Raw genomic sequence first — 26,875 nt, forward strand, 5'->3', positions numbered from 1 at the left:
AAGATTAATAGAAGTGGACAAGAGATGAAAAATGTGAAGTTGGTCATAGAAATCGCTGTTGGCTTTCAGAGGCAAACAGCTGTTTTGGTGGTGGGGAGGAAACACAAATGATTCTTCATGCAAAAAGTAACATTTGCTAAAGGTGCAATTTTTATGAGCCTCGTGAGATGATCTGAAACGGTGAGGACTGGCTAATGTGCTGCAGGCAAATGTATAAGGGTCGAGTTATGTGTACACATATATTTATTTTTTCTTGTAGTGTCATCTAGACTGTCACAGACATCCTCTCCTCAGTCAGGCTGCCAGTCCCCTTCCATCCAGGCAGGCAAAGTCATCTCCTCATCCCAGAAGCACAGCAAGAAGGCACTCAAACAGGTAAGTAGCCTTTCCTGGAGCCTAGTTTGGGGATTGCTGCAGTAGATTTGCTTCTCTGGTTAATCATCTTTCTTGATGAGACTGTGCTCTGCAGGGAAGTAACACAGGACTTCATGGCTGTCTCATGGTAAATAGAGGTTTGCTAAAACATTCCTCTCTCTTAGAGGTGATCCAAAATACTGTGCTATTTAGTTCTTTTGCTTTTTCCCTAAATAAGCATTTGGACTTTCTTTAATTATTATTTTAGAAGATGGATATAAGGATGTTATTTCTCTTCACCAAACCTTTTGATGAGTGTGCTTAGCTTTCTACAGCCCGTTTTATTAAATTGAAAGGGGTTTGGGGAAAAAAATTAAATGCACTGATTTCTTCACCTGGCTAGCAGTGTATTTTCCCTTCCTAGGAGTTCTGTGGCTATTATAGGTTTATAGAGGTAAGAAGGGGAAGGAAAGTGCACTGGCTTTGCATTGCACCTCTGCTGGATTTAATGAAAGAAAGAGGGGGACCAATTATTTTCCGTGCTTGAAGAATGACTATTGTATAGATAGTGTTAATTATGTGCATGCAGGGTAGGATGGTTGAGTGTCTGCACTTCAAATGATTTGTTTCTCCTAATGAAACATGCAAGATGAATTAGTCCCCCAAGTGTCTTATTTGCAGGTGTTTCCCCAACTGCATTGTTTAATTTTGCCTGATCCTTAGGAAGGAAATGCTTTATCAGGGTTAGATTTACTCCTTGGTAAAGCAAAAATCTGTAAGGAATTACGAATCAAGCTGCATAGGAGGTGCTAGTCCAGGGATTATAGAAGTGTGTCATAGACAGATGAAATCATGATGTGTTCCAGATAGGATTTACCTTTTCTAGCCCAGTGTATTTTTCTGAGTTTCACCAGCTGAGAGGCAACATTTGGAATGGCATTCAGGTGATAGAGCTGCCTGTGGCCTTGGGAAAGGATCTGCAGTGAAGAGAGAAGAATGAACTAGGGCACATTATCAAGAATATTATAGTGGGAGATAAGGCAACTGAATAAACTGGAGCTTTGTTTCTAGCAATAGGGCGTTGAGTTGGTGTCAAACTGAGATGCTGGCTTTAGGGAATTTGTCTTTTCCCACCTGGCTGTTTCTTGACAGAAGCATCAGTGTTCTGATGATGTCGCTTGCTGCTGATGGCTGCAATAAAGATGTGAGATCGTGTTCTCACTTTAGGCAGATTTTTTTTCCACTTGCATTTAAATCCTCACAAAATAGCTTTAATTCAGCAAGATATTAATTACACTCTTTGCTTTCCCCTCCTCATCCATCCTTCTTTAAGCCTGGCTGGCAATCATTTCTCTCCAACATCCGCAAAGACTCTTCTCTTTCAAGAGAGTGATCAAACAGACTGCGGGTTTGTTATCAAAACTCTTTCTTCTCCTGCTCAGCAGTTCCTCTTTGTTTTCTCTGGTCTGTAGGTCCCTGTTTCACAGAAAGGGAAGGGACCTCTGCCGAAACGCAAGCTACATTTCCGAACCTAGACTCCGTCTAACATTCTCTTCTCTTTTCCAGCCCCTGTCCTTACATGCCTAATAATTTTCTGCTTTTCATGTCCAAATTCCCCATGCTACTGCTCCCACCAGCTTTCCCTCAGTTTTTTATTCATTCCCTTCTCTCTGCTTTCTCACTCCTCTGCTCCTCAGCTTTCATACTCTTGAGATATCTACTTCCTGAACATCCTTATTCCAGTGCTGAATGTAATGAAATACGTCAGTGAGTTCCAAAATGTAGATGGTCTTCTCAGTTTCACTGTTAATCTCCTTGATTTGGGGGAAAAATCAGAAACCCTGAAAGAAAAATGAGGAACCACATGGAGGCCTTGATGTCTACATAGCATTTCTGTTTGCACTTAACACTTGTGCAGCTGTCTATAGGGCAAAAAGCTATTTCTGATGGTCATAGAATCACAGAATGCTTTGGGTTGGAAGGCACCATCCAGTTCCAACCCCCTGCCATGGGCAGGGACACCTTCCACTAGGCCAGGTTCCTCCAGGCCCTGTCCCACCTGGCCTTGAACACTGCTAGGGATGGGGCAGCCACAGCTTCTCTGGGCAACCTGTGCCAGGGCCTCAGCGCTCTCACAGGGAAGATGTTAAACAGCACCGACCCCTGAGAGGCACTGCTTGTCACTGGTCGTCATCTTCTAAAGTTTGCTCTAGTTTTGGGTCATATTAAAAACCTTGCATGCCTAAACCATTGCTTGATTTTAGTTCAAGTGGAATTCTGCCATTTTGGTAATATTTCATATGGTCAAATATTTTGACATACTTCACCTTTTCCTAAACACGGTTGCCACTGTGGTCAGGAAAAGTTAAAAAGAGTAGTTAAAATGAGGAAATACAGATTGCAGGAAGGAGACAGGTGTTATAAATAGAATAGTAGGAAAAACACAAGATACTGAGTGAAACAAGAATTCAGGAAAGCTTTCATATTTTTAGTTTTGTCTGAGACCTAGATTATTAGCTAGTGTGCGCTGGAGAAGATGGCTGGTTGGGCTCAGCCCTCCTGTCTTGAGTGCTAAGTAATTATAATTCTACTGGAGGGAAGAGAGAGCAGATTTCTGAGTGAGAACTTTTAACCCTGGGACACCTGCTGTTGCTATACTGACAGCGAGTATCAGGTTCTTGAAGAAATAAGGGTCATGATTTAGTTCATAAGCATATCAGAGTTACAGCTGTAAAATACAGATTAATAGTATGGCATACACTGATGTGCCATACCACACACTGTAGTAAGTAAGTGGATGGCTGCATTCCTTATATTCGTTTGGAAGAATCCTGAGCTAGATGTTTGCAGTACCTGAATCTAAATTGGTGGACACGTCAGTGCTTATCCTGCTGGAAAGATTAAACAGTGATGGGGAGAAGCCCCCTTTGCTACTCTATCACCTTTTTCATGAAGGAGGGAGCTGTACAGTAGTTTCTTCCCTATTAGGTGGATCCCCCCTGTTCCAATGGGTTTTTAATACCATGGTCAGAGTCTGTGGGCCAGTGAAAAGCAAGAGGCTCAGGAGCAGCTCCTGGTCCTGCTGTCGTCACCACCGTCAGCCATAGTGGAGCTGATGAGGAGGAGTGCACTGGGGGGACACCAGTTTCTTTGTTTAAATTGCAGTTAAAGCAGGGGCTGATGGTACCAAGTGGTGCCGTTTTGAATTACACTCTTTCAGAATTTACTCTTTTTAGAGTAAAGTGGTGATTTCCGCCCTCCACAGTGGGGTTTACCTCAGAGCTGCCCTTTGTGCAAACACACCTGTGTGCTCAGGAACATTTGCCTTCCACTGCAGGCAGCACAGTGAGAACAATGGACAACCTGAAGGCAAACAGAAGGAAAATAACAAGCCCCTGATTTGAGCAGAGGGGGCATATGGGGCAGCACACAGAGGCTGAAGGAGAGCAGAGGGCTGGTGCTGGTGGAGAGGTTGCTATGCTCGGGGCTCTGTGAGACACTCTGCTGCTCCAGGTGTCCCTGCCCATGGCAGGGGGGTTGGAGCTAGATGAGCTTTAAGGTCCCTCCCAACTCAAACCATTCCATGATTCTAAGTATACAGCAGAATTTTAAAATGGGAAGCAACAGGAAATGTGCTGTCTATATCTAAATGAATTGGCCTGTTAACTAGAGATCATCACTGTCTTAATAATGCAGTTAGATCCAGGAGAGAGAATACTTGATCTGTTGTAATTTATTCTGCTGTTAAGTTTATTTGGGTTTGGATTTCATTTTTTGAGAACAGACACTTTGGTTTGGGTAGATGCTGCAGTCTAACCCAGTGCCTTGTTTGTGCCTTCTCAGTTGAGTCATGGTTGCCTTAACAGTCTTTTCTAAAGCAAAGGATTTTCTTTTCTATTTTTCTAAAGCAAAGGATTTTATTTTCTTACTTTTAGTGTTTAAATGTTTCTTACTTTCAAAATTATCAAAGTCTTTCCTAATGGCCCATTGTTTTAGTACTAGTACTAGTTACTTGTTTTAGTACTAGGTACTAGTTACTTCTTCAGAAGACAGAAATTAATAGCATGATGGTACCTTTACTTTGAAGTTACTTATATAATTACTTCTTGAACCACCTCCAGATTTGGAATCCCCTAGAGAATGAAACAACTCAACCTAGATGTTCTACAACCATTAATTTTTTCCTTTAGATGCCAAAGGTAGGAGATCTGTCTGCTTGTAATAGTGTATTTAAATAGCCAGTATCATATTTAAACAGATGGTATTGCTGTCCCGTGTGAACTGTGTTTGGGAAGTCGTTTTTCACTTTTGACGTAGTTAGAATCAGAATCCAGCTATCAGTTGCTGTAAAACAAGCGGCTTGTACTGTGTAATAATAATTTCTAAGACTATTTTTAATTTCATTTTGGTCCTGATCTTCTGTTCTCTTCCACAGGCCTTGAAGCAGCAGCAGCAGAAGCAGCAGCAGCAGCAATGCAGAGCAGGCATGCCTGTGTCGTCTAACCAGCACGTCCTTCTGAAGGCTGTCAAGGCAGCCAGCGACTCCACACCTGCAAAATCCGGTACGTGCAACGACACCTCTGTGTGCTGTATTACTGCTGGGTCTCTTCAACTGGCCTTTTATTGTTTGTAGGGGATGAGAAAAGAAAGTGCTTTTTTTCTGACAGTGTTCTTTTTGTTTCTGAAATAGCCTAGTTTCTGTGTCCCTGGTTTTGTTTTTATTTGGAATTTGTTCAGTTGAGAATAGATCTTGAATAGAATTTACTCTGCCATTGTGTGGTGAAAAGCTTCTTTTTTTGTGATAAATGTGTTCCCTGTAGCTGCCTGTACTCTGTGGTCAGGTAGTTCTCATGGCTAAGCAAATGAGGTAGTTTTTCTCTTTGTATTTATGTTTTTCGAAACGGGCTTCTCATTCTGTAGCAAGTCTTTCATGTCTTGTTCCAAAGATGTATTCTCTGCTCGGAAAGATCCCCAAGAGGCTTCCAGCATTTATGCTGCATTAGAAATTGAGATCACTGCTCTTATTCATTCAGGAGCGTTAGTTCTCTTTCCACCAGCAGCATTTCACTAGTTATCATAAATTTTTGGCAATTGCTTCCAGCTAGCTTTCTCTGGAGGCTTTTCAGGGTAACTGATTGCCATAATCTTCTGGTTCTGTGAGCCTGATTCAGGTTGTTTTCTTTCAGATGCAAGAAGTGCCTCTGTGTTTGTATAGGGCAATTTTCATGTTGTACAAGTAAATGACTTAGTAGACTAATGCCATTATCATTTTATGAAGCCGCAATTTGTCAAGTCATCTATTTGGGCCTATAAGGATGCTGGGGAGGGACTCTTCATTAGGGACTGTAGTGATAGGACAAGGGGTAATGGGTTAAAACTTAAATAGAGGAAGTTTAGATTGGTTATAAAGAAGAAGTTCTTTACTGTAAGGGTGGTGAGGCACTGGAATGGGTTGCCCAGGGAAGTTGTGAATGCTCCATCCCTGGCAGTGTTCAAGGCCAGGTTGGACAGAGCCTTGGGTGACATGGTTTAGTGTGAGGTGTCCCTGCCCATGGCAGGGGGGCTGGAACTTGATGATCTGAAGGTCCTTTCCAACCCTAACTGTTCTATGATTCTATCTGTAAGCATTGCCTGTAGTGGCTCTGAACCACCTCCCAGATCATTGAGCACCAAAGCAGAACCATGGGCCTCTGAAATCCAACACATTTGGCCTGGTGACCTAGGTCCAACAGTGTTGATGGTACATGGGTTGAGAATGCGTAATAGCAGAGTAGGTCCTAGTAGGACCTCCAAATCAAGAGGATGTGTCTTTGTGTTCATTGGACTGGGTGGGGTTTTCTTCACTGGTTTTGCCTAACCTTGGGGAATGTTGACTTTGTAAATGCCTTGTGGCAAACAACACATTGTGAAAATGACTCATTTTTGTTTAGTTTTGAGCCAGGCTTCTTATACCTTTATTTCATTTCTTCTGATTATCAAACAGGCAATGAACAACTGTTGTTTATTCAAAAATTTTGCCACTCATGACTTCTGTAGACATCTTCAGTCTAAGGAGTCCCACTGTGATTTCTCATTCCTCATATGCAAAGCTCTGTGAGAATGAAAACTGTACACGGTGTTCAGGGTGCAGGACACGTTCTGCGTGTGTATAGCATCATTTTGGCAGTCTACATTTTGTTCATCTTTTTTCTCAACAATGCCTACCATTCAGTTTTCCCTTTTTGACCCCATCAAAAGCAGGCGTTTTCCTACATTACAATTCTCAAACTCTTTCCTGAGAGTCTGGAAAAAGTTTTCTATTGTAGGGCCTGACAGCGTGTATGTAAGGTTAGGGAGTTCTTTTTTACATCACTTCATGTTTCTGTACAGTCAAGTTGACTTTCTGGGCTGGAAGTACATACTGCTGGGTCATGTTGAGCTTAATATGTTTTTCTTAGTCTGTAATCAGAATCTTCTCTTGCTTCCTTGGCTTGAAATCCAAGATTTCCTGTCCTATCCACCATGGACATAGAGCACAGGTTATTTGATTTCTTCTCCTTGCCACCTTCTACGTAATTAGAGGTGTTTCCTCATCTCATGCTGATTTTCTTTAGGATAAAATTCTGTCTGTGTTCTAGCGTGTTTGTTTATTCTCCCTTTCCAAACAGCTCTAAACAAATCCAAACCAAAACTAGACCAATCTGGCCTGGCGTGCTGGTTGTGTACGGCTGGAATGTTTCTGTAACATCTGTTAAGCCATATGCATAGCTGCTGCTGGGCACCATATATCTGACAGAAAGGAGCGGGCGTGTTTGTCAGCTATACCTCATGCCGCATTTAATAGCAGAGCGAGTGTCTTGAGGTTGCCTATTGTTCCCAGTTCAGACTCTATTAAAAAAGTTAAAGGGCAAAAGGTTAATACCATCTTGCTTGATTGAAACTCAGTCCTAAACTGCTCTTGTGCCCTTTTCACCTTGGGTAGTGTGGCCTGAGAAGGAAGCCAAGAGGAAAACTATGTTTCTCGTGACAGTATGAAGACAATGCAGTGCCAGGTTTATGAGGTCTTCAGCATAAAATGACTGCTTAAATCCCTCCTGCTTTTTCTTGTCTAACCAGGATTAATTCTGAATGGTTGATCAGTGCAACAGGCAGATATTGGTCTGGAGGACCTCATCTCCAGAGCTGCCTGCCCCAGAGGAATTGGATCTCTGCTTGAGGAAGTAGGAACAGTGGAGACCTGAGAGGGACTAAAGCAGGATATTTTGTAAGATTATTAGCTTACACAGAGTAATTATAAAATAGACTAATGGAGGAAGTAATCCAAACTCGTGTTACTTAAAGTACTTCAGGTATTGTTTGGTGTCTTTATTTTTTGTGATTATAATGAGGTTTTTGCCTTTCCTGGCTGTCTGGTGCTGGTAGCCTGCTCGCTGGCCATTCCCAGCCACAGAGTGGCAGGCCCTGGGGGCAGGAGGCACATCACCTTCTCTCCTTATTTTGGTTTCACACTTCCCAAACTATTGGTACATCCACCTCAGCCACGACAGAACCATTTTCTTCCAGCACATCTATTTAATTTTTGTTACTGGGTTGGGTTATTTTTCTCTCAGACTTCCCCGTATTTTGCTGCTACACCACAGTTGCAAGGTGTTGTACATTGTGCGTGTCAACTCATGCAGCCTTTTTAGTAGTACTCTGAAAATATGTTCAAATCGTAGGACTGTTTATGTTGGTTGGGACATTGGTTGGGACCTTGGGAGGTCTCTTGCAGGTGGACCTCCAGCATTTCTAGGGGCCAGTCAGTTCTTTGCAAATCCAAGAACAGAGGTGGCACAACCTCTCTGGGTCCCTGCTCCACTGCAGGCTGTCCTCACAGGGATACATTATTTTCCTTATATCCTGGCTGATTCTTGCCTGTTTTTTCTTGTTCTCCTGTCAGGCACCACCATCACAAGCCTGGCTTTATCTTTCTGCTGTCCTGGTAGGAACAGTAGTGACGACCAGGTCTCCTGCAATCTGCCTTCTTCTCCAGCCTGAAGAAGCCCCAGGCCCTCAGCCTCTTCTCGCAGGCAGAGAGGATAATGAGATACAGACTAAGTGAAACAATGATTAGTGCAAGTTGTTAGTGAGAGCCAGCATTTGTTCTGTTTGTGAATTAACCACATGTGTTGTGGAGTTTCTCTTTTGAGCTGTGGCACTCCAGTGCCTTTCCTTACTTGAGTGAGTGATGTTACTATAACATAAGCCTAGAGAGTGCAGAGGGAAGACCAGCTCATGTTCTTAATTCATCTCACTAAAGAGGAAGAGGGAAAGGAAGGCTGAGAGAATCTTGGGAAGAAGCTGTTCCCACTGACATTAAAAAATCCTGTTGTACAAAAGAGAATGTGGGTGTCAGTGGATTGTGAGGGGAAATCAGAGTGATGAAATCTGTCTAGTTGGGCCAGTAGTGACTTTGGAGGAGGACACAAAAATATCCGTTGAGTATTGGAAAGAGGAGGAGGAATTCCTGAGGGTGGTCTGAAAGAACAAAAGCTACACTTGTAGTTTAAAATTTAGAAAGGACACATGCAGTATGAAGAGATTTTTCCTAATAGTGAACTCCAACAGATACTAAAGCTGCCTCAGAAAGGAAGTTTTAACAAGATCATTACTGGACTGAATATAAATGAGAAGTGAGATGGGGCAAACTGGGAAATAGACTTAAACCATAAACAAAGTGATTGTCCTACCCTTTATTTTATGATAGTCTGATACAGGTACAAAGGGCGCTTCTATTTCCACCCTGTTGGGAAGCAAGTGCTACAAGAACACAGGAGTATAAGTATCCTTGGAGTGCTTGTCCCTGAGCTGCTAGAACTAGGGTATACATATTAAAGAATCTTTATTTCAGCCCAAACAGATGTCTTGTGTAATACTTCTTTGTACATCCCGGTGTTTAAATATTTCTGTTTCCTCTGCAGCTTGGGAAGGCAAGCAGTCAGATGGACAGTCGAGCAGCCCTCAGAACTCTACCTCTAGTTCTTCTCCCTCTGTTAAGCTTGATAACTCCTTGCCAGGGTTGGGGAAGAAACCATTCCAGAGATCTGACAGGCTCCACGCAAGTAAGATACTTACTTTTTTTGCTTACAGAGATTTGGTTGCTCTGATAACAGAACAAAAGCCTAAATAACAAAGCTGAGTAAAATGTATAATTAATTGCATTGCTAAAGTGACTTCTGTACAGTTCTGGATGGTACTGCTAGTATGCTGTGTGAATTGGGATAAATAATTCAAACTGTATATATGCAAATAAGCCTTTTCTCATTTCTTACCATCAGGGTTTTCTACGTATGAATTTGCAGCTTGCTGTTAGAGAAGCAAAAAAGGACTTGCATTATTTAGCAGGCTTGTTAATGCACTTAAGAGACTCTGATAACATTAAAAAGAAAAAAGAAATTCCTTCCCAGATCTTTATACTTCAGACTCCCCTGTTACTTGACATCCTTCCCATTCACAGAAGTTAGGTCCTTCTCAGGCTTCCAGACCTTTTGTGGTTTCTTTTACATACACCAATGGTGGACTCCACCTTGGTAAAACTAAGGGTATTCTGAGGTCTCTATCTATGCTATTCATCCTACATTGTCTTTGTCATTGGTGAAAACAAACACTTTTCAAAGCATGTTTCATTTGTCCTGTGTAATTAGGAAATTCTGTAACTTAAATAGATTATAAACCTGAAGAGCTGTTTCCTGAATGACTTCTGATGGAGATCACTTTCCCTAGAGAAACAAGCCTCCATGGCACTTACTTTATTAGGTTTTCTTAACTTAAAAGTAATTGCTATCATCCCTGATGTCAGGGGAGCAGGGTAGTACTACCCATTGTGCTAATAACGTGCTTTTAATCTAAGCTTTGTAATATGTGGTATTTTGCCAGTTACAGACAGCGGGTGCATCTGAAGGAAATAGAGCACACAGTGCAAACGCTGCCTTTCACAGCACATGCATGATGCTGGCTATGACATAAGGGTTAATGCTTGACTTGCTGGCTTTCAAACACAGAAAGAGAATAGTTACTCATTGTTACTGCTTTGTCTTCCCACCCAAGTGCAATGAGCTGGTGAATTTTTCTGAAATGCTTTTGCTAAGAACAAAGTAGGAAAGTCCAGGAAGAACTCCCAAGGAACAAACTGACCTTAGTGAGAGGCTTAAAATAGAAATCAATGTGACTAAAAGCAATTCTAGAAACCCTTCTGAAAAAGATTCCTTGCTGTTCCCCAGATAGCAGGATTCTACAGGAGTTAGGTCAGCTGACACAGGCTACAGTGGTATGGAAATTGTGCTGGAAAGAACCTCCTGTTTTGTTTTGAACTGTATGTGCAAAGGTAAAACATGTTTTTAAAGTCAGGGTATGAAATAGATCACAGAGGTGGCATTCTGAAGAACTTGGGGACAGTGAACTCCAAAAGGAGCCTGGAATCCTCTCTCAGGTACAGTATTACATCTTGCTGGTTTGTTGCAGGGCAGCTGAAGAGAGCAAAGTGTGCTGAAATTGATGTGGAAACTCCCGACTCCATCCTCGTGAACACCAACCTGCGGGCGCTGATCAACAAGCACACGTTCTCCGTCCTGCCTACAGAATGCCAGCAGCGCCTGCTGCTGCTGCTGCCCGAGGTGGACAGGCAGGTAGGTCTATCTGTTTCTTCTAGGCTCTGCTGTGGAGGCAGGTGGCTATTTGGTGTCAGCAGGGAGCATCTACAGAGGAAATTCAGCCTAGACACCCAAACACTGTGTATATAGCTAATGAGGTAGGGTGCTGCTTCTGTGCACAATGTGGAAAAAAATTGGAAAATCCTTCTCACTTTGATGTTTGGTGTTTGGGTGTTTGTTGCTACCAGAAAAAGATCTAAAGCCATCCAAAGATGGCTAAATCAATCCACACTCCCAGCTACAGCAAGAACAATGTTTCTGTTACACTGGACTTGCAGAGGGCCAGGAGTGATGGGCATGCAGCAGTTTTCATGTCTTCCTCTCTCCTGTCCTCACGTGGATTCTTCAGTACAGTATTGACCCTGCGGCTTCTTAGGCTGGTGCCTTCCCACAGAACACCAATACAGATGCTGCCACCTAGTTCCAGCCTCTTCTGCTTTTCTGGCATCACTGCTGTCAAATTCTGAATTTGGTAAAGTGAAAACCGAATAAGTTTTCTATGGCACATTCACACTGTCCAGACTGCAGAGCAGGCCTGACCTGTGCCACAGAGCTTGAGCCCTGACCCAAAACACACAGTTAAAGGTACCAAGCACACAGTGTGCGGCAACTGTGGAGACGGCTCATGTCTGTGGATTGTCTAAGATCTCTTTGCAAGCAAAGAGAGGAATTTGGAAAGGCAGAGGAGTATTTAGTGGGGAGAAGTAGGCTCCTTTGCTCTGGGAGTGCACAGAAGAAATGGTGAAGTTTTTCACTGAGCTCTCACTAAACAGTCGGTGATAACAGGAGCATGAGTTACAAGGGGGTAAGAACTCAGCTTTCAGGACTGAAAGAACACCTAAGAGAATCTTTTGGTAGGACAGCTATTTCAACTCAGCTGGACCTGATGAATTTCATCTGATGCATGAAGCAATCTCAACATTGCAGCAGTTTTTTTAATCAACTTGGAGAAGGCAGGGATGATACTGAGAGATCAGAAAAGATTAAATGTTGCATGTAAAAACAGAAAAATAGAGTTGGGGAAGTGAAGTTCAATCTGTTTGTGCTCAATACCAGAAAAGTTGCAGCTAGAACACGGATGCTTCCTTCCTTTTACCTTACTTGTGTCATGTTAGTCTTCAGTATTCCTACCCCAGCTGGCTGGGAGCTTCTGAGCAAAGCAGGAATCTGTGCTATGCTACTCAGTTGTAGGAGTGTCAGTTCAGATGCCTTAACATGTGTGCCTAGAGCCATTTTAAATGTTCTTTAGATAGCAAAGCTGGCTTCAAGATTCCACTCCAGATGGAAGTCTTCCATATGTCCTGTCTCAGGTCTGCAAGTCCCTTTAAGATACTTTCCTGTGTGATGTTCAGATCAGTACTAGATGCCTGCATTTATGCACTTCAGTCACTTCCTCAGAGTCTGTCTCAGCTGCTTACTCAGGGCTTCTCTTATAGAAAGTGGAACTCCAGTTGGTACACTCAAGAGCTTTTTGAGCACATGCAGGTGTCTGCCTCAGCCTGAGCTGAACCAAGTCCCTACCTCCACACACCCAGTTGACTTGACCACTACAGACTGTGAAGGGACACCAGCCTAGATGGAGATGCTAGATGGAGCAAGACATCCATGTGCAGTAAAGTGTTACCCATCTCTGGCCATGCTGCTCTCCTGGCTCTCACACAGTGTTAATAATATCTGTGGTCTGGCAGCTGCACTGTGGTCTGCTTTAGAGAGGATGCTGCCCTGAGCAGACAGTGTTCCTTTGGAGCTAGGAGGAGTTCTAACTTTTTACATTGTCTCATAAATTCTAATCTTCAGTCAGCATTCACTGGGGACTTGTTAGTCCGAGGCTGATTCAGTAATATTTGAAGCAATTGTTTTTTAAGTCCTGTGGCCTTTGTAATAATTAGGTATGTGTCAGAATATGATGTGATGGAGTTTGCAGCTGGAGTTTACTGGCAAGAACCTCACAGCAGATGGTAGGACATTTCTGCCCTGGCTTTTAACTTTAATTGTCCTTAAATTGAATGAGAATTTCACTGAGAACAAATTTTGACTAACCCTATAACATTGCTTGGCTCCTGAGAGACCAGATCTTACGTTTTGCTGTAGTAAATCTTCTAGAGCAGCCCACCACATCAAGTGGTGCTGCATGCTTTATTGCATGTCAGTCTTCACTGTATTAAACAGGAGAAGAGGCGAAGGCGTTGGACATGCCAGTTGTGAAAGGTTGCCTGTCTGCTGTGTGTTGCTTGTCAGGGACTCAGTCTGAGCTGCTTCAGCTGGTTTTTCTGCAGAGGGGAAAGCAGGCACTGAGGCCTGACGCTACCAGCCCTGTGGTAGTTGACTGCCCTCCAGCCCAAGGAATGGGCAACCCCGTATGTGCAGCACAGGATAGTCATGTCAGTTCTGCTCCCTCTAGTCAATCAGTAGGGTTTGGGACTAGAAAATAAATCTCTGCTTTTGTAATCCATACAATGGCAGCTTCTAACTTAAAAATCTACCAACTATATCTTACCCATAAAACCTTCTATTAGGTCAGTTCCATAATTTTCATTACCTGCACCACAAACACTGGCTCAGGGAGAGCACAGATTCTCTGTCAGTCCTGCTGGTGAAGGTTTCCTGCACAGTCTCCCAGTGTAATCAGGTGTAGCTTGCACTGGGACAGCTGGATTTTGCTTGTTCGTTCTGATTTATTAGGCAATAAATGGAAGCACATCAGTTTTGCCCACGGCAAGTTTTTGCCACTAACTGAACCATAGATGTATTTTTGTTTCTGGTGGAGAAATTCCACATTTACTTCTGTGGAATAAAGAGCAACAGCAGATTTCATGTGTGTTTTACTACGCTGGTTATCGTTTCCCACTGCAATTGTTCCAGCCTTGGCCTCGTGCTTTCTCATTTATGTCCTGCTCCATAGCATGACTGCCCTATTTGATTAACCATATTTCAGAGACAGCAAATGGGTTTTAAGCCTCATTTGTCCATTTTTCCTGAAGCATCTGTGGTTATGATTACATACAGTTCAGGTGTAATGTAAAAGTTACTTTTATACAACACCTCTTATGTCCTTGCTTTTCCCTCATACGCTTCATGTCCATGCGAAGGCAGCAGAGCTGGTGCTTTGGGTGGTAGGCAGCTCATTCATTCTACAGGGGAAAGGGCAGCTGAAGGAGCTTCTCAGAGGCTGTGCTGTTCAGTTTCCATGTGCTTCTCCTTGCCACCTCTACCATCTGCTGCTTATGTGTGTTTGTGCAGCTATAGAGGATGGGCTGAGGCAAGGATGAGGAAAATCTCCCACAACCTCCTGGATCCCAGCCTTGACTATGGCTGCAGGTTTTCTCCTGCAGTCAAGGCAGTTTCCAGAGAGATCTTTGGCAGTGTTGGGGCTCTTGCTCTGTTTTCAGATCACATATGATGAAATGTGACATTTGCTTTTTCAGCTAGTTAATATGTTTGCCTTGTCATGTGTTCCAGGTTGGGGCAGACGGTTTGATGAAGCTCAGTGGCTCTGCACTCAACAATGAGTTTTTCACCTCAGCTGCCCAAGGCTGGAAGGAGAGGTTGTCAGAAGGTAAAACTTCCCCAGACAATGATGCAGAACTCTTAGAAGGCTTTCACCTAGTGAATGTTTTGGGGAATGTGTAAAAAAGATTTCCTGGAGAGGTTGAAGCACTGGAAGGAGTTCCCAGGTAAAGACAGCTGTAGTCAACACAGGCTGAGAGCACATGCAAGCTCAAAACTATGTCATCTCAAGGTCATAGAGGGGCTGCAGTAAGGAGTTCACTTTTGAACTTAGCATGTACAAAAATTATAGAATCATAGAATCGTTTGGGTTAGAGGGAACCTTAAAGCTAGTCTAGTTCCAACCCCACTGCCACAGACAGGGACACATTCCTCTAGACCAGGTTGCTCAAAGCCCCACTGAAAAATGAGCAAGTCTCTGAAAGAGATGAGACAAGAGGGAAAAATGTGTTTAAAATAATATTGAGATGACTGTATAGCTGTCTTATTCTGAAGTGGTGGTAGCTAAATATAGCCCACTGCTGAGCTCAGTGGAGAAGGTAAATCATGTTCCCCAAGTAATGCACTTGGTCATCAGCAAAGCTGTTCGGGCACAGCTGGTGTGGTCAAGTCCTTTGGGCCAGTATTTATTATATAACATAACATCAGATATTTACTAATCAGTAAGATTCCTGCACCTTCAATGGCAATTTGCATCTTGAACTTAGAGGGGCTTAATTCCATCATTTGATCAAATCACATCACCAGAAGTGCAGTCATGCACTGTGGGCAGGCACCATCTCCACAGCATGCATCTGACTGCAGGCTACCGGGCAGGTTTTCATGTGCTTTGTGCTCAGGGCATACCTGAGCTTATGACAGTGTGTGCTTTTAGCTGAAATGTCCCAGCTGGGAAACAAAGGATCACCGCAGCACTGGAAATCCAGGAATTCACTGCTGTAACAGAGACTGTTTCAAAGGGCTGAACTTTGAACCCTGTTGCTATATTACTCTAAGTAAAGGCGTGTGTTCTGCTGATTTTGATGCAACAGATTTTCTGTAGTTATTTACCTGACCAAATTTATATAAAAATATGAAAGGAAGTTGATGTATCACAGATTCTGTTTGGGCCCTCTGTACTTCTGCAATGAAAAGATGAGTGTCCTGATTTAATACTGACAGGTACCAGTGTGCTGAAAAGGGAGCCAAAAATTGTTGAGAAACAAACCCTGCAGTGATGAAAGTATCTGATTTCTGTTGATCCTCTAATTAATCCCCTCTCTGGAGTAATTTTGGCAGGAGGCTTAAAAGAAAAAGACATAAGAAGTAAAATAGAAAAGTCTGGACACACATTGTGTGTATTTGTCTTGGCCTTTTTTTACTTCTGGATGCCCTTGTTTCTCTTTGATTCCTCTGCGTTACTGCCATTGAGGTGGGAATGCTGGGGGTGTCTGCTGAGGAGGAATATGGATGGAATGGAGGAATGTTTGGTAGAAATAACGTCAAGATGAGATTTATCTCATTTTAAAATATTCAGAACATGAGAATCTGGGTTTTATGAGTGCAGTTAGGTTACCAATGGAATTAACTAAGAATTGGCCTGAAAAACATGATGTCCTCATTGTCATAGTCAACCTTCTAGGATTCTGTTGGCTACCAGAGTGGACGCTCACAGGGATGGGAGTTACAACTGTCGGGCATGAAGTTGTTGCCTGGAGCAACAGACAGCAGAGGAGCACTTTGCAGCTCAGGAGAGGAGCTGAAGTACTGCAGGCAGGGCTGCAGTGTCACATGCTGTGAAGGGTTGTCTGAGACAGTGTGAGTGGGAAGGCTCCTGTGGTTACATGGCTTCATTTCATCTATACCCTTTTTTGAAGGTACCCTTTATTGCTTTTTGCAGGTGAGTTTACACCGGAAATGCAACTAAGAATACGACAAGAAATAGAAAAGGAAAAGAAGGTTGAGCTGTGGAAGGAACATTTTTTTGAGAGCTACTACGGCCAGAGGTAAGACCCTCAACTGTCTTTTTTTACCCTTTCATTGCCTATCCAGGTGTACCTGTTGCTCCATTTGTAGCATGCCCACGAATAAACACAATTTTTCATTAGTCCTGAAAGCTGACAAAGGCCTCCAGCTTCATCCAGCTGCTGCAGAACTGAGAAAACACCCGAGGGAATTATGTCAGAAGTGATGTGTTTGCTGTTGTGATTTCTAATGCTTTAATAACCAGCGTAGAACTGGTTTCCTCTGGCAAGGATGTCCTTTACACTTTACATCTTAACTTTTCCCACTCCTTACTACAGTACTTTGACGCACACCTTGTAGGGTTCTTCTAGTACCAGGATCCCCAGGTATGGTGGGGGTGCATACTCTACCCTGCAGCAAATCATCTGCTATGCAACATCTCATGTGTTTCTTCACATCCAGTCAGACACGTGTTTGGTTAAATTCACACACATTCCACATTCCTCTAGAGAACGCTTTTCAGTGTTCCTTTCTGCAAATATCAGTGTATGAGCTGGAGTCAGATGAAAGCTGCATGGGGTTGTTTGAGTGCTGTAGCAATGTGCCTGTGGTGGCTAATAATGGGAGCCTTTCTTGTTGGCCAGATGTCATGGTTTAAGCCCAGCTGCCACGCAGCCCACTCGCTCACTCCCCCCCTTATTACTCCCCCCCGCACCCCGCTCCCAGAGGGATGGGGAGGAGAATCGAAAGAATGTAACAGCCCAGTAACTAAGGTATAACACAAATCACTGCTGCTACCACCAATAATAATAATGATAAGGGGAATAAAAAGAGAAGAGAATACAACTGCCACCCGCCGACCGATACCCAGTCCGACCGAGCAGTGATCTAGCCCTTCCAGGTAACTGCCCCCAGTTCTACATCCTGGGCATGACGTGCTGTGGTATGGAATACCTCTTTGGCTAGTTTGGGTCACGTGTCCTGTCTCTGCTTCCTCCCAGTTTCCCCTCCTCCCTGGCAGAGCATGAGACTCACGAAGTCCTTGGTCAGAGTAAACATTCTGACTAGCAACTAGAAACATCGGTGTTATCAGCGCTGTTCCTATGCTGAAAGTAAAAAACACAGCACCAGCTACTAAGGAGAAAAATGACTGCTACAGCTGAACCCAGGACAGTATCCACCCCTTATTCCATACCATTCACGTCATGCTCAGATCCCACATTTTCAATATACCATCACTCTTATCTCATATATATACATATATATACATACACACACACACTAGAGAGAGAGATATCATTCTTTAGTGCATGGACCAATCCCTATAAAGCTGCTGAGTCCATCCAGTCCATGATGTCAGGCTCCATCTCTTGTAACTGTCTTTCAGAGCAGGAGAGAGAGTGTGATGTAGTCAATCTGCCACGCCTCCCCATATTTGTACTTCAGCTGTCATCCTCCATACTGGAGAGGCTTTAACAGCTTGGCTTGCTTAATTGCAGCACGTTTCACACTCATGAATAACCAGGGCAATAGTGTCCATTGCTAAGTTCACCCCTTGATCATGAGTCCATCTCTATGTTCCATCTCTGCCCTGATGGTCTGAAGTGTCATGGGCCCACCAGGCTCAAAATAATTCACCATCCCCTTCAGCAGTTCCTGGAACTTGTCATCGGGGTCTCCATACAGCTGCCTTCCATCTCCGACGCTTCAAAAGCACTGAAGAGGCCCAGTGGACTAGATACTCGCCCATACTGTCACACACATCCTGCTACTCATGACTGTCCAGCCTCAGGGAAAATCTCTTGGTCCTCCTATATTGTCATCTAATCCTAGACAAGGCCCAAACATGACTCCGCTTAACTTTTGAGATCAGAAAAACCGGGCGAGGATAAAACACACTCTGTATGTGTGCCAACATGCTGATCCCCATCACAATCAGTTAGGTCTCAAAGGTACCCAAAGGCCATTCAAAACCTTCAAAACTCTCAAATGATGCTGCTGTACTTGTTACTGGGGCTGATACAGCTGCTGTGCTTGGACCTGGAGTAGCTGCGCTATCTGCTGCGGTCAGAGTTTGAGTAGCTGGTGTACTGGTTGGAGGGGTGTGTGGGAATGTCTCCCTTATAGGCTAACCACCCGAGGAGGGGAAAAAAGATGTAATTGCTATACACTTCTGTTATATACCTCCCAAAGTACAGAGGTGGTGACCACACTGGGAACACAAGCCAGATGAGTTTCAGATCAATGAGTCTATTGAATTACAAGTCATTACCATAAAGTACAATGAAACAAGAACCTTAGCCCAAGGCCCCCAGCCGATAAACAGTAAGACAGTAAATACTGGCTGTAAGTAAGGTACGACATGCTGAAACTGTGAGATCAAGAGCAACAACCTTGAGAGCCAATAAATCAGCATTGTGACAAGTGACTATGAATGCTTATCACAAATACAGTTAGACACACCTCAGTCAGATCTGTCATTATCTCAACCCTTTGTGCCCCACGTTGGGTGCCAAAAAGAATGTCGTGGTTAAAGCCCAGCTGCCATGCAGCCTGCTTGCTCACTCACCCCCTTTCTCCCCCCCCACCCCCAGCTCCTGGAGAGATGGGGAGGAGAATTGAAGGAATGTAACTCCCACGGGTTGAGATAAGAACAGTCCAGTAACTTAGGTATAACACAAACCACTGCTGCTACCACCAATAATAATAATGATAAGGGAAATAACAAGGGAAGAGAATACAACCGCTCACCACTGGCTGACTGATACCCAGCCCCACCGAGCAGTGATCTAACCCTTCCAGGCAACTGCCCCCAGTTTATATAGTGGGCATGACATGCTGTGGCATGGAATACCTCTTTGGTCAGTTTGGGTCAGGTGTCCTCTCTCTGCTTCCTCCTGGCTTCCCCTCCTCCCTGGCAGATCATGAGACTCACAAAGTCCTTGGTCAGAGTAAACATTACTTAGCAACAACTAGAAACATCGGTGTTATCAGCGCTGTTCCTAGGCTGAAAGTCAAAACTGTAGTACTGCACCAGCTACTAAGAAGGAGAAAAATGACTGCTACTGCTGAACTCAGGACACCAGATTAACTTGATTTGAAGCCTGGAAAATTGGTATCGGGATAGAGGACTAGATCTAACCTGTATTCCAAGTATTTAGCTTAGTTGGGTTTAAACTTTGCTGTTCTGTTTAGTTCTGTTTCATGTGGAAGTACCAACAGTACAGAAAACTTTCAAGGATCCTGGCACAGAATTAGATGTGTGAGACACATCGATTTAGGGTGTGGTATGTAGAGAATCCTCACAGTTTTTGTGAGGATAATATGCTTTTTGCAAGAATGTTTCACAAAATAAAAGATCTGTTTTTCTTGATAGTTCTGGGCTAAGTCCTGAAGAGTCCAAGAGACTGATAGCAAACACCGGCCCTGCCGAGACAGAGACTGAAAATCTAGCAGCTGAGCCACCAAAATGCCCGCCATCCTCTCTCATCCCACTCAAAGAGGAGATGACCTCTCCATTAGAGTCTAAAGCACAAGCGGTCCAGGAAGCACCAGTGATGAAAAAAGGAGGGGAGGAAAGAAAGGAGGACGTGCAGGCAAAACCAGCCAAACCTGCAGAGGCCTCAGTTCCCCCTGGTGGGTGTGCAGTGAAACCCAGTGACCATTCCCTCCCTTTAAAAGAGAGAGTTCAAGGAGAGTCCATTCAAGAGAAACCACAAATTGCCAGCAGTCAAAAGGCAGACGAAGAGAGAAAACACCCTGCCTCAAAGGAAGTGCTGGGCAAAGAGACTGTCAGTGCCTCAGGTGTGGCCCCGAGTAAACCAAAGAGCCCCGAAGCAGGTGAAGTAGTAGTAAACATGAAAAGCCCTGTGATGACTCCAGAAACACCAGAAAAGAAGCCCCCAGTAAATGAAGACATGGAAGTGAGCGTGGAAGCCCCTAAGAGGAAGTCAGAGAGTAGGGAAGAAGCTCCAACCACTCCTGAAAAGAAGCCGCGGATCATGGAGACCTGTCAGCACCACCAGGCATTTCGGAGCCAGGCACAGCCCTTTCCTGCTGCAGGGACCCCGGTGCCACGTGTACCCCCACTCAAGGTAAAGGGAAACAAAGGCAGCTCCATAGAGCAGGTCGTGGCTCAGCTCAGCTCAGCTGGTGGCTTTGTCAGTTCAGTTCCAGTTATGTGTGTAAATTGTGTTACCCACTTACAGCAATGGAAATATTGGATCCAAAATTATGTCAGTGGTTTGCTAAAGGAGATCTCCTGGCTGGGTAATCAGCATGACTTAGGTATCTCTTATACACGTGCCTCTGTTGAAAGATCTCTTGGGCCAGAAGCTCAGAGAGTAGTGCAAAAGCCCAGGGCAAAGCATAACAGAGTACTGCAGTTCCCAGTGGAAACTGGGGAGGAACTGCAAGACCACAAGAACAAAGCAGTTTGTAGCCCAGAGGTGCACAAAACTTGGCAGGTGTGTGAGTATCCCCAGTATGGTCCACAAAGACTGTTAACTGTCAGCAGCTTCCTCTGATCTATCAAGCCCAGGAACTAAATTTTACCTGTGTTTAAAGAAAGACCACCTAGAAGTAACACAGTTATCATTTATACATCTGGATAGGGCATAGCACCTAGAAGTAACAGTTATCATTTATACCAGCTGGATACGCATACCACCAGACTAGGTTGCAGGAAAAGACCATTTCAGGGAACACCTCCATTCTAAAAGCCCTTTGGCTGCTGAGTCTTAATGAGAGCCTACATGGGAGAGGAGTCAGGCAGTTGTTCACCATGGGGATAGGGCAGGAGGAAGGAAGCATGCAAGAACCACTCCGGTCTATGGCCTGCACAATGCACTCCTCTGGCATTGAGACCCAGGTGGTGGGAGCACACACCTGCAGCTGCGCTGCCAGGAGGTGTCCTGCTGGTGAGTACCTACCTCATCCACTCAATCCAGGTGTTCCATCCTCTTCCAGATAATGATTGCAAGACTGCACAGCACGGATACCCCTAATTGTTTCTTCAGCGGTGTCATTTATACTCAATAGTGCATGGTAAATGGATGAACCAACACAGAGAAAGTTTTGCAGTCATGTGTGACTGTGACAGGAGAAGTTTGGTTTCTGCAGAATAGAGCCTCTGCTTTTTCTACCAGAATGTGCTCTGGTTAAGATTCATCTCCCTCATCTGCGGCTTTAGGCAGAAGTTGTAAATGCAGAACTGCTTAGTTACTGTATTTCTCGATGTCCTAAGAATTCTACTCTCCTAGTAAGACTCCTTTATACTGGGAAGTACACAAACACATTTTACAAATGGTTTGTAATTCTCACCATGCTGATAAGTATAGCACAGGGGCAGGAAAGCATTAATGGAACTCATTAGTGAAACCAAAACTGGGAGGAAACTGTCAATAAAAGATACTTGGAATGTCATACAGGAAGAACAGTTGATCTGCCAGCATAATAAAAATGGGATTTAATTTAACAATGGAGTGAATTGAAGGATGGTTGCAAATAGTTTCCCATGTGAGGTAGAAAAGACAGATGTGGCGAGTGGTTACTCAGAGGAAGGAAGTCAGCAGATACATGGGAACAAATGTAACAGTAAGGTGTACTGGGGAAACAAGTACAAATCTACAGGGGTGGAAGAGACGTGCAGAATCCGATAAAAAGTTGACACAAGCCTATAAAAGAATATAAATGATGTATGAATAAAGTATTAAATGCAGAATAAAGGATAATAGGTGTTGAGGTTTGGAACACCCTCACAGATTTTTCTCTTTTGGAGTAAGGGTGTATGATGTAGTAGCTCACAATGGCAAGGGCTGAGCTTCCCGTCTGAGTTACCAAGATTGTAAGGACTTAAAACAGGGGTGCCAGGCATCAAAAGATCATGCATATCTCTTACTATTTATCTCAAGCGAGGGAGTGAAGGGACTTCTCCAAAGGGATTCCTCCAAAACTACAACTGTTTCTCTTAAGACCAAACTATAAACGCCTCTTAAACACAGATTAAATGGTCCTCTTGTCTCAGCTGTGTTTTTCTCTTCCTCTGTTTCAGATTCCCGTTTCCAGAATCTCCCCAATGCCATTTCCTGCGGGCCAGGTCTCTCCCAGGGCACGTTTCCCAATCTCACTTACCAGTCCGGGAAGACGGGGAGCCAGAACTTTGGCAGACATCAAAGCAAAAGCCCAGCAAGCCAAGGCTCAGAGGGCAGCAGCCGCTGCCGCCGCCGCCACCGCTGCTGCTGCTGCTGCCGCCTCGACAGGGGGGGCTGTCCCAGGGCCTGGACCAGGCGGTGGTGGGGGCCCACCGGGTGGAGGAGAGAAGAGTAACACAGCAGCAAGTGGAGCCACCCAAACTGGAACTCGAGGAAATGCACTGGAACTGGCAGGAACTGGAAGCGGGGGAAGTTCGAGAAGGTTTCTTACCCACTGCCCAGGGAGCTGTCCCCACATGGAGACCCAGGCCCCAGACCAGGCACCCCCTCACCATCCTTCTAGAGCACAACTACAGCAAACTCCCGCCCTGCAGTCCAGAGCTCCAGCCAGCAATACAGGCACCGGCTCCTCCTCACCAGCAGCAGCGGCCCTAGAGAATACCAACAGAACAAAACCATGCACCCCCAGTGCGACCATAAATCAGGTATCAGGCTCCCTGTGCGTGGGCAGCAGGGAAAAACGAGAGAATGCCCCTCCTGCTCCAGCAGGCCCAAGCCAGGGCTGTGGGACAGCAGCAGTCCGGGATGGAGCAGCCTGCGTCACTATGGCCGCAGCAGATGCCAACACAAGTGTAACTAAGGTATCACCTACGGCCTTAGGAGGGACCAGCTTAGATGTTTGTAAAAGCAAATCTCCTTCCCCTCTGGTGTCTTCACTGACATCCGTGAGTTCAGAAGCGCAGGCTGGAGGTGTGGTCACATCCACAACATCCGTCCCACCCTCTAATGCATCATCAGTGGCACCTAGCCTTAAAACTCATCCAAGTTCAGGCTCAAGTGGGGCCCTCCCAAAGCCAAGTTCCAGTATTCCTGCTAACAACCCTTTAGTCACCCAGCTTCTTCAAGGCAAGAACGTCCCTCTGGAGCAAATCCTGCCGAAGGCTCTCACCAAAGTAGAAATGAAAACTGTCCTGTTATCTTCCCATGAAGAAAAAGGGGCAGCTAGTAGTGCAGGTGTAGCTGGGAGCAGCACTGGAACCGAGGGTGGTGAAAGGCAATCGAGTTTACCCACACAACAGCTTGGGAAGGTCTTCTGCCAGAACAGGCCTCTGCCTCACATTCCAAGGACTTTTCCACTCCCCTCGGGAAAGGACCCCAATGTTGACCAGCACCAGGGCCACGAGGCACTCAGCAAAACCGCGCAAGAGCAGATCCTCCAGACCCTCATCAAGAGGGTCCAGAGGCAGAATTTGTTGCCAGTCCTCCAACCCTCACAAGTGAACCTCCCTCCCTCAGGTTTCCAGTTAGAAAACAGCTCTGCCAGCCAGAGGTTTATGTTAGGCTTCATGGGCAGGAGGACATCCAGGCCTGCCATGTCTGGTCATTATCTGCTCAACATTTCCACCTACGGTCGTGGCTCAGAGAGTTTGAGGAGAAGCTTCTTCTTGAACCCTGAAAACCGGTTCTGTCTAAACAGTCCTGCTGATGCTCCAAAACCAGAATTTGGGGAATGTGAGGAGGCTGGCCACGGCAGCAGCAGTGATGAAGGAGATGCAGATGATGAGAGTACCGGTGATGAACATGAACAGACCAGCGTGAAAGAGGAGCCCCAGGCCTCACAGGTGTCTGGCCAGTGTGAAAAAGAGCAGGTCTCACATGGCATAAATTCTTCGGATTACAGCACCCTTGCTAAAAAGGGCGTAAAGGCAGAAGCAGCCACGTCCCAACAGACAGCAGGCAACAAGGAGAACATTCAGGCGTTTGATGGAACTATGCTAGCACGAGACTTCATTCAGGCTGCTCAAGAGCAAGTGGCACATGCGATGAGGGGGAAAATGCACAGCAACCCGGAGCTGTTCAGTACTTCTGTGCCGTCCTTGGACTCCGCGCCGCAGCAGCCTCCGCTGCTTTCCCCGCCGCACCCTCCAAAGCTCTCTGCGAGTGCTGCAGCGCAGCTCATTGGGCCCAGTTACAGTGGCACAATAAACGTCTCCACCTCCCCGGACGTGAACCAGGGGTCCCTCATGACCGGGCTGTCTGACTGCAACCAGTTGTCCAGTAGCATGGGGAACGTCATGTCCTTCTCAGTGACCGTAACCACCATCCCCACCAGCCAAGCTGTGAACTCTGGCAACCACAGTCAGACCATCCCTGTTCAAGCCTTCGCTGAAGACAGCAGCATGGAGGATTCCCCTTCCAAATGTTACTGCAGGTTGAAAGCCATGATCATGTGCAAGGGCTGTGGGGCCTTCTGCCATGATGACTGCATCGGCCCCTCTAAGCTCTGTGTCTCCTGCCTTGTGGTGCGGTAACGGGGACGGGAAGTGGGGAGGAGGAGAATGGCTTGATTTTGTTTTTGCTTTTGGAAGTTCATGGGGAAGAAACAGGAAATTTACTGCCTTGCACAAGAGACACGTTACTGAATCAGGAATACAGAGTAGAGTTCTTCTTTCATTAAAGAAAGAGCACCTTCTTGTACAGTGAGTCTAAATTGAGCTCAACTACATGAATTGTGACAAGAGTTTGCACTTAAGGAATTATGTAAATATGTCACATTATTTTGTTTAAAAATATTTTTTCAATCTTTTAGGAGATAAGTGTTTGACTTGTACTGCAGTTTCATTAACCCCAGCCTGTTCTCCGGCATGTTTGCTGAGCTCTGCTCTAGATGGGGGAACAACGCCCCCCCGGCAAAACCTTAGCCCGTTGTTGGTCTTCTCTTGACAAAGAGTAGACCAGGATAGTCAAGAAACACAATGTTTGTACTGACTGATGACAGAGCACAGAAGCAGGAGCTCTGCACGGGCTTGCTCGCCAGCTCTAAATCTAAGTTCACATTTTTTCAGATGTGGAAGGCATTAATGTTATGCCAGCCTTTCACTTTTGACCTGGCTGTTTCCGGAAGGCATACTGGGTTGTGCAATATTTGCTGATGGGTTTGATTGGCATATCCTCCCCTCTTCAAGGGGTCAGTTGCAGTAACCTTGTTTGAAGGAAGGTAATGTCTGATTTCCTACTGGTAAAGACTGAAAAAAAGCAACTGTATTAACCATAGGATTCAAGAATTTCAGTCACTAAAACAACTCGGTGACCGTGATTATCAGTAAATCCCAGGAACCATTTAAAGCAGAGATCACAAATATGTGCTGAACTGCCTTTCATTTCAGGCTGTTGGGACTCAGCAGAAAGGTGCTCTCTGAGGCGTTTCGAGGGAGCTGGCAAGAGCCGTCCCACAGTCAAGAGCTGTGTCGGTGCGTGATGCGAGTAAGGTGCCCCAAGCTCAGTCTTGCTGCTTTCTGGGAAGCTTGCTGTGCTCCTCCAGACCTCCACCGCAGTCAGATGTCTCTCATTTCTATAGAGGATTTTATATTTAGCTACGTATAGGGAAAGGAAAACAAGCGTCTTGTTGGGTGGGCCTCACTGTTGCCCACTGTGGGTGTCTCTTTGTGTTTTAACATACCTAATCAGGCTCGACTCGGTGCGGATTTGCTCAGCTGAGGTTTGGGGTTGTGTGGGACTGGGGAGGAGGCTGTGCCCCCTGCCTCAGCCCAGTCTTGGGATATCGCTAGTGATGCTCATCCTCACTTCCAGTGTTCAGGAATTCATTCAGTTTGGTTAATTGAAATGAAAGCCATTACAAAATGGTACTCTGTTCTCAACAAGTGGCGCCAGGCTGGCTAACGAAGCACATGCCAGCCTGCCTATTAATGTATCGCAACGCATCCACATCACATCGAGGATCTGTGTGGTGTTTCTCTTCCGAAACACAGAACATCAGGTTCGCTGATCACATCCAGTCCCATGTTGTCACTGTTGGGGGCGGGTGGGGGCCATACTGCATCTTGGTCAGGTAACAGATCTGTGTATGTTTTTGATGGAAAAGCACTGAATTCACTTTTAATCCAAAGGCCTTTTTAAGATGAAGCAATATAAACAAAATAGGTGGGACAGCTGTTTTGTGAGCAGGGGTCCTCAGCCTGCCTTTCCGCATTTGACTTATTCTACTGCTTTCCCCTTTCCCTTGTCTCACATTGGTAGAACCCGGAGATACTCCCCTGTGAAGCAGTGTGTTTTTCCAAGGAGAGGTGGTGATTTATTTGGTAACGATAAAGAATAGCGAGTTGCAGATTTAATCATAACAGAAGCGTTTCCTTCCCTGCCCAGCAGAGCGTGGCCCCCCTGGAGCAGGATTAGTGGGTGTGAGGTAGCAGGAGCTGCAGCATATCTTGATCTCCGGTTTGATCGTATTTA

At 45.1% G+C, this 26,875-nt stretch overlaps 1 protein-coding gene across 4 annotated transcripts in view; it reads left to right on the plus strand.

Moving 5' to 3' along the window:
* Positions 1-26,271, plus strand: part of ASXL2 (ASXL transcriptional regulator 2) — a 102,143-nt gene extending 75,872 nt beyond the window's left edge. For all 4 annotated transcript variants that reach the window (XM_061461195.1, XM_061461196.1, XM_061461197.1 and 1 more), the window contains 8 exons: positions 260-375; positions 4,790-4,916; positions 9,294-9,434; positions 10,834-10,997; positions 14,481-14,577; positions 16,408-16,513; positions 19,849-20,566; positions 22,525-26,271. In XM_061461195.1, the coding sequence (XP_061317179.1) occupies positions 260-375; positions 4,790-4,916; positions 9,294-9,434; positions 10,834-10,997; positions 14,481-14,577; positions 16,408-16,513; positions 19,849-20,566; positions 22,525-24,936 (3,881 nt within the window). In that variant the 3' untranslated portion in view covers positions 24,937-26,271. The remainder of the gene's footprint in view (positions 1-259; positions 376-4,789; positions 4,917-9,293; positions 9,435-10,833; positions 10,998-14,480; positions 14,578-16,407; positions 16,514-19,848; positions 20,567-22,524) is intronic.
* Positions 26,272-26,875: the final 604 nt, after the last annotated feature.

This window comes from Pezoporus flaviventris, unplaced genomic scaffold (genome assembly GCF_033815535.1).
Source record: "Pezoporus flaviventris isolate CSIRO_AGI_PZ_B2104156 unplaced genomic scaffold, CSIRO_AGI_Pfla_v1 ptg000031l, whole genome shotgun sequence".
Taxonomy (NCBI): Eukaryota; Metazoa; Chordata; class Aves; order Psittaciformes; family Psittacidae; genus Pezoporus; species Pezoporus flaviventris.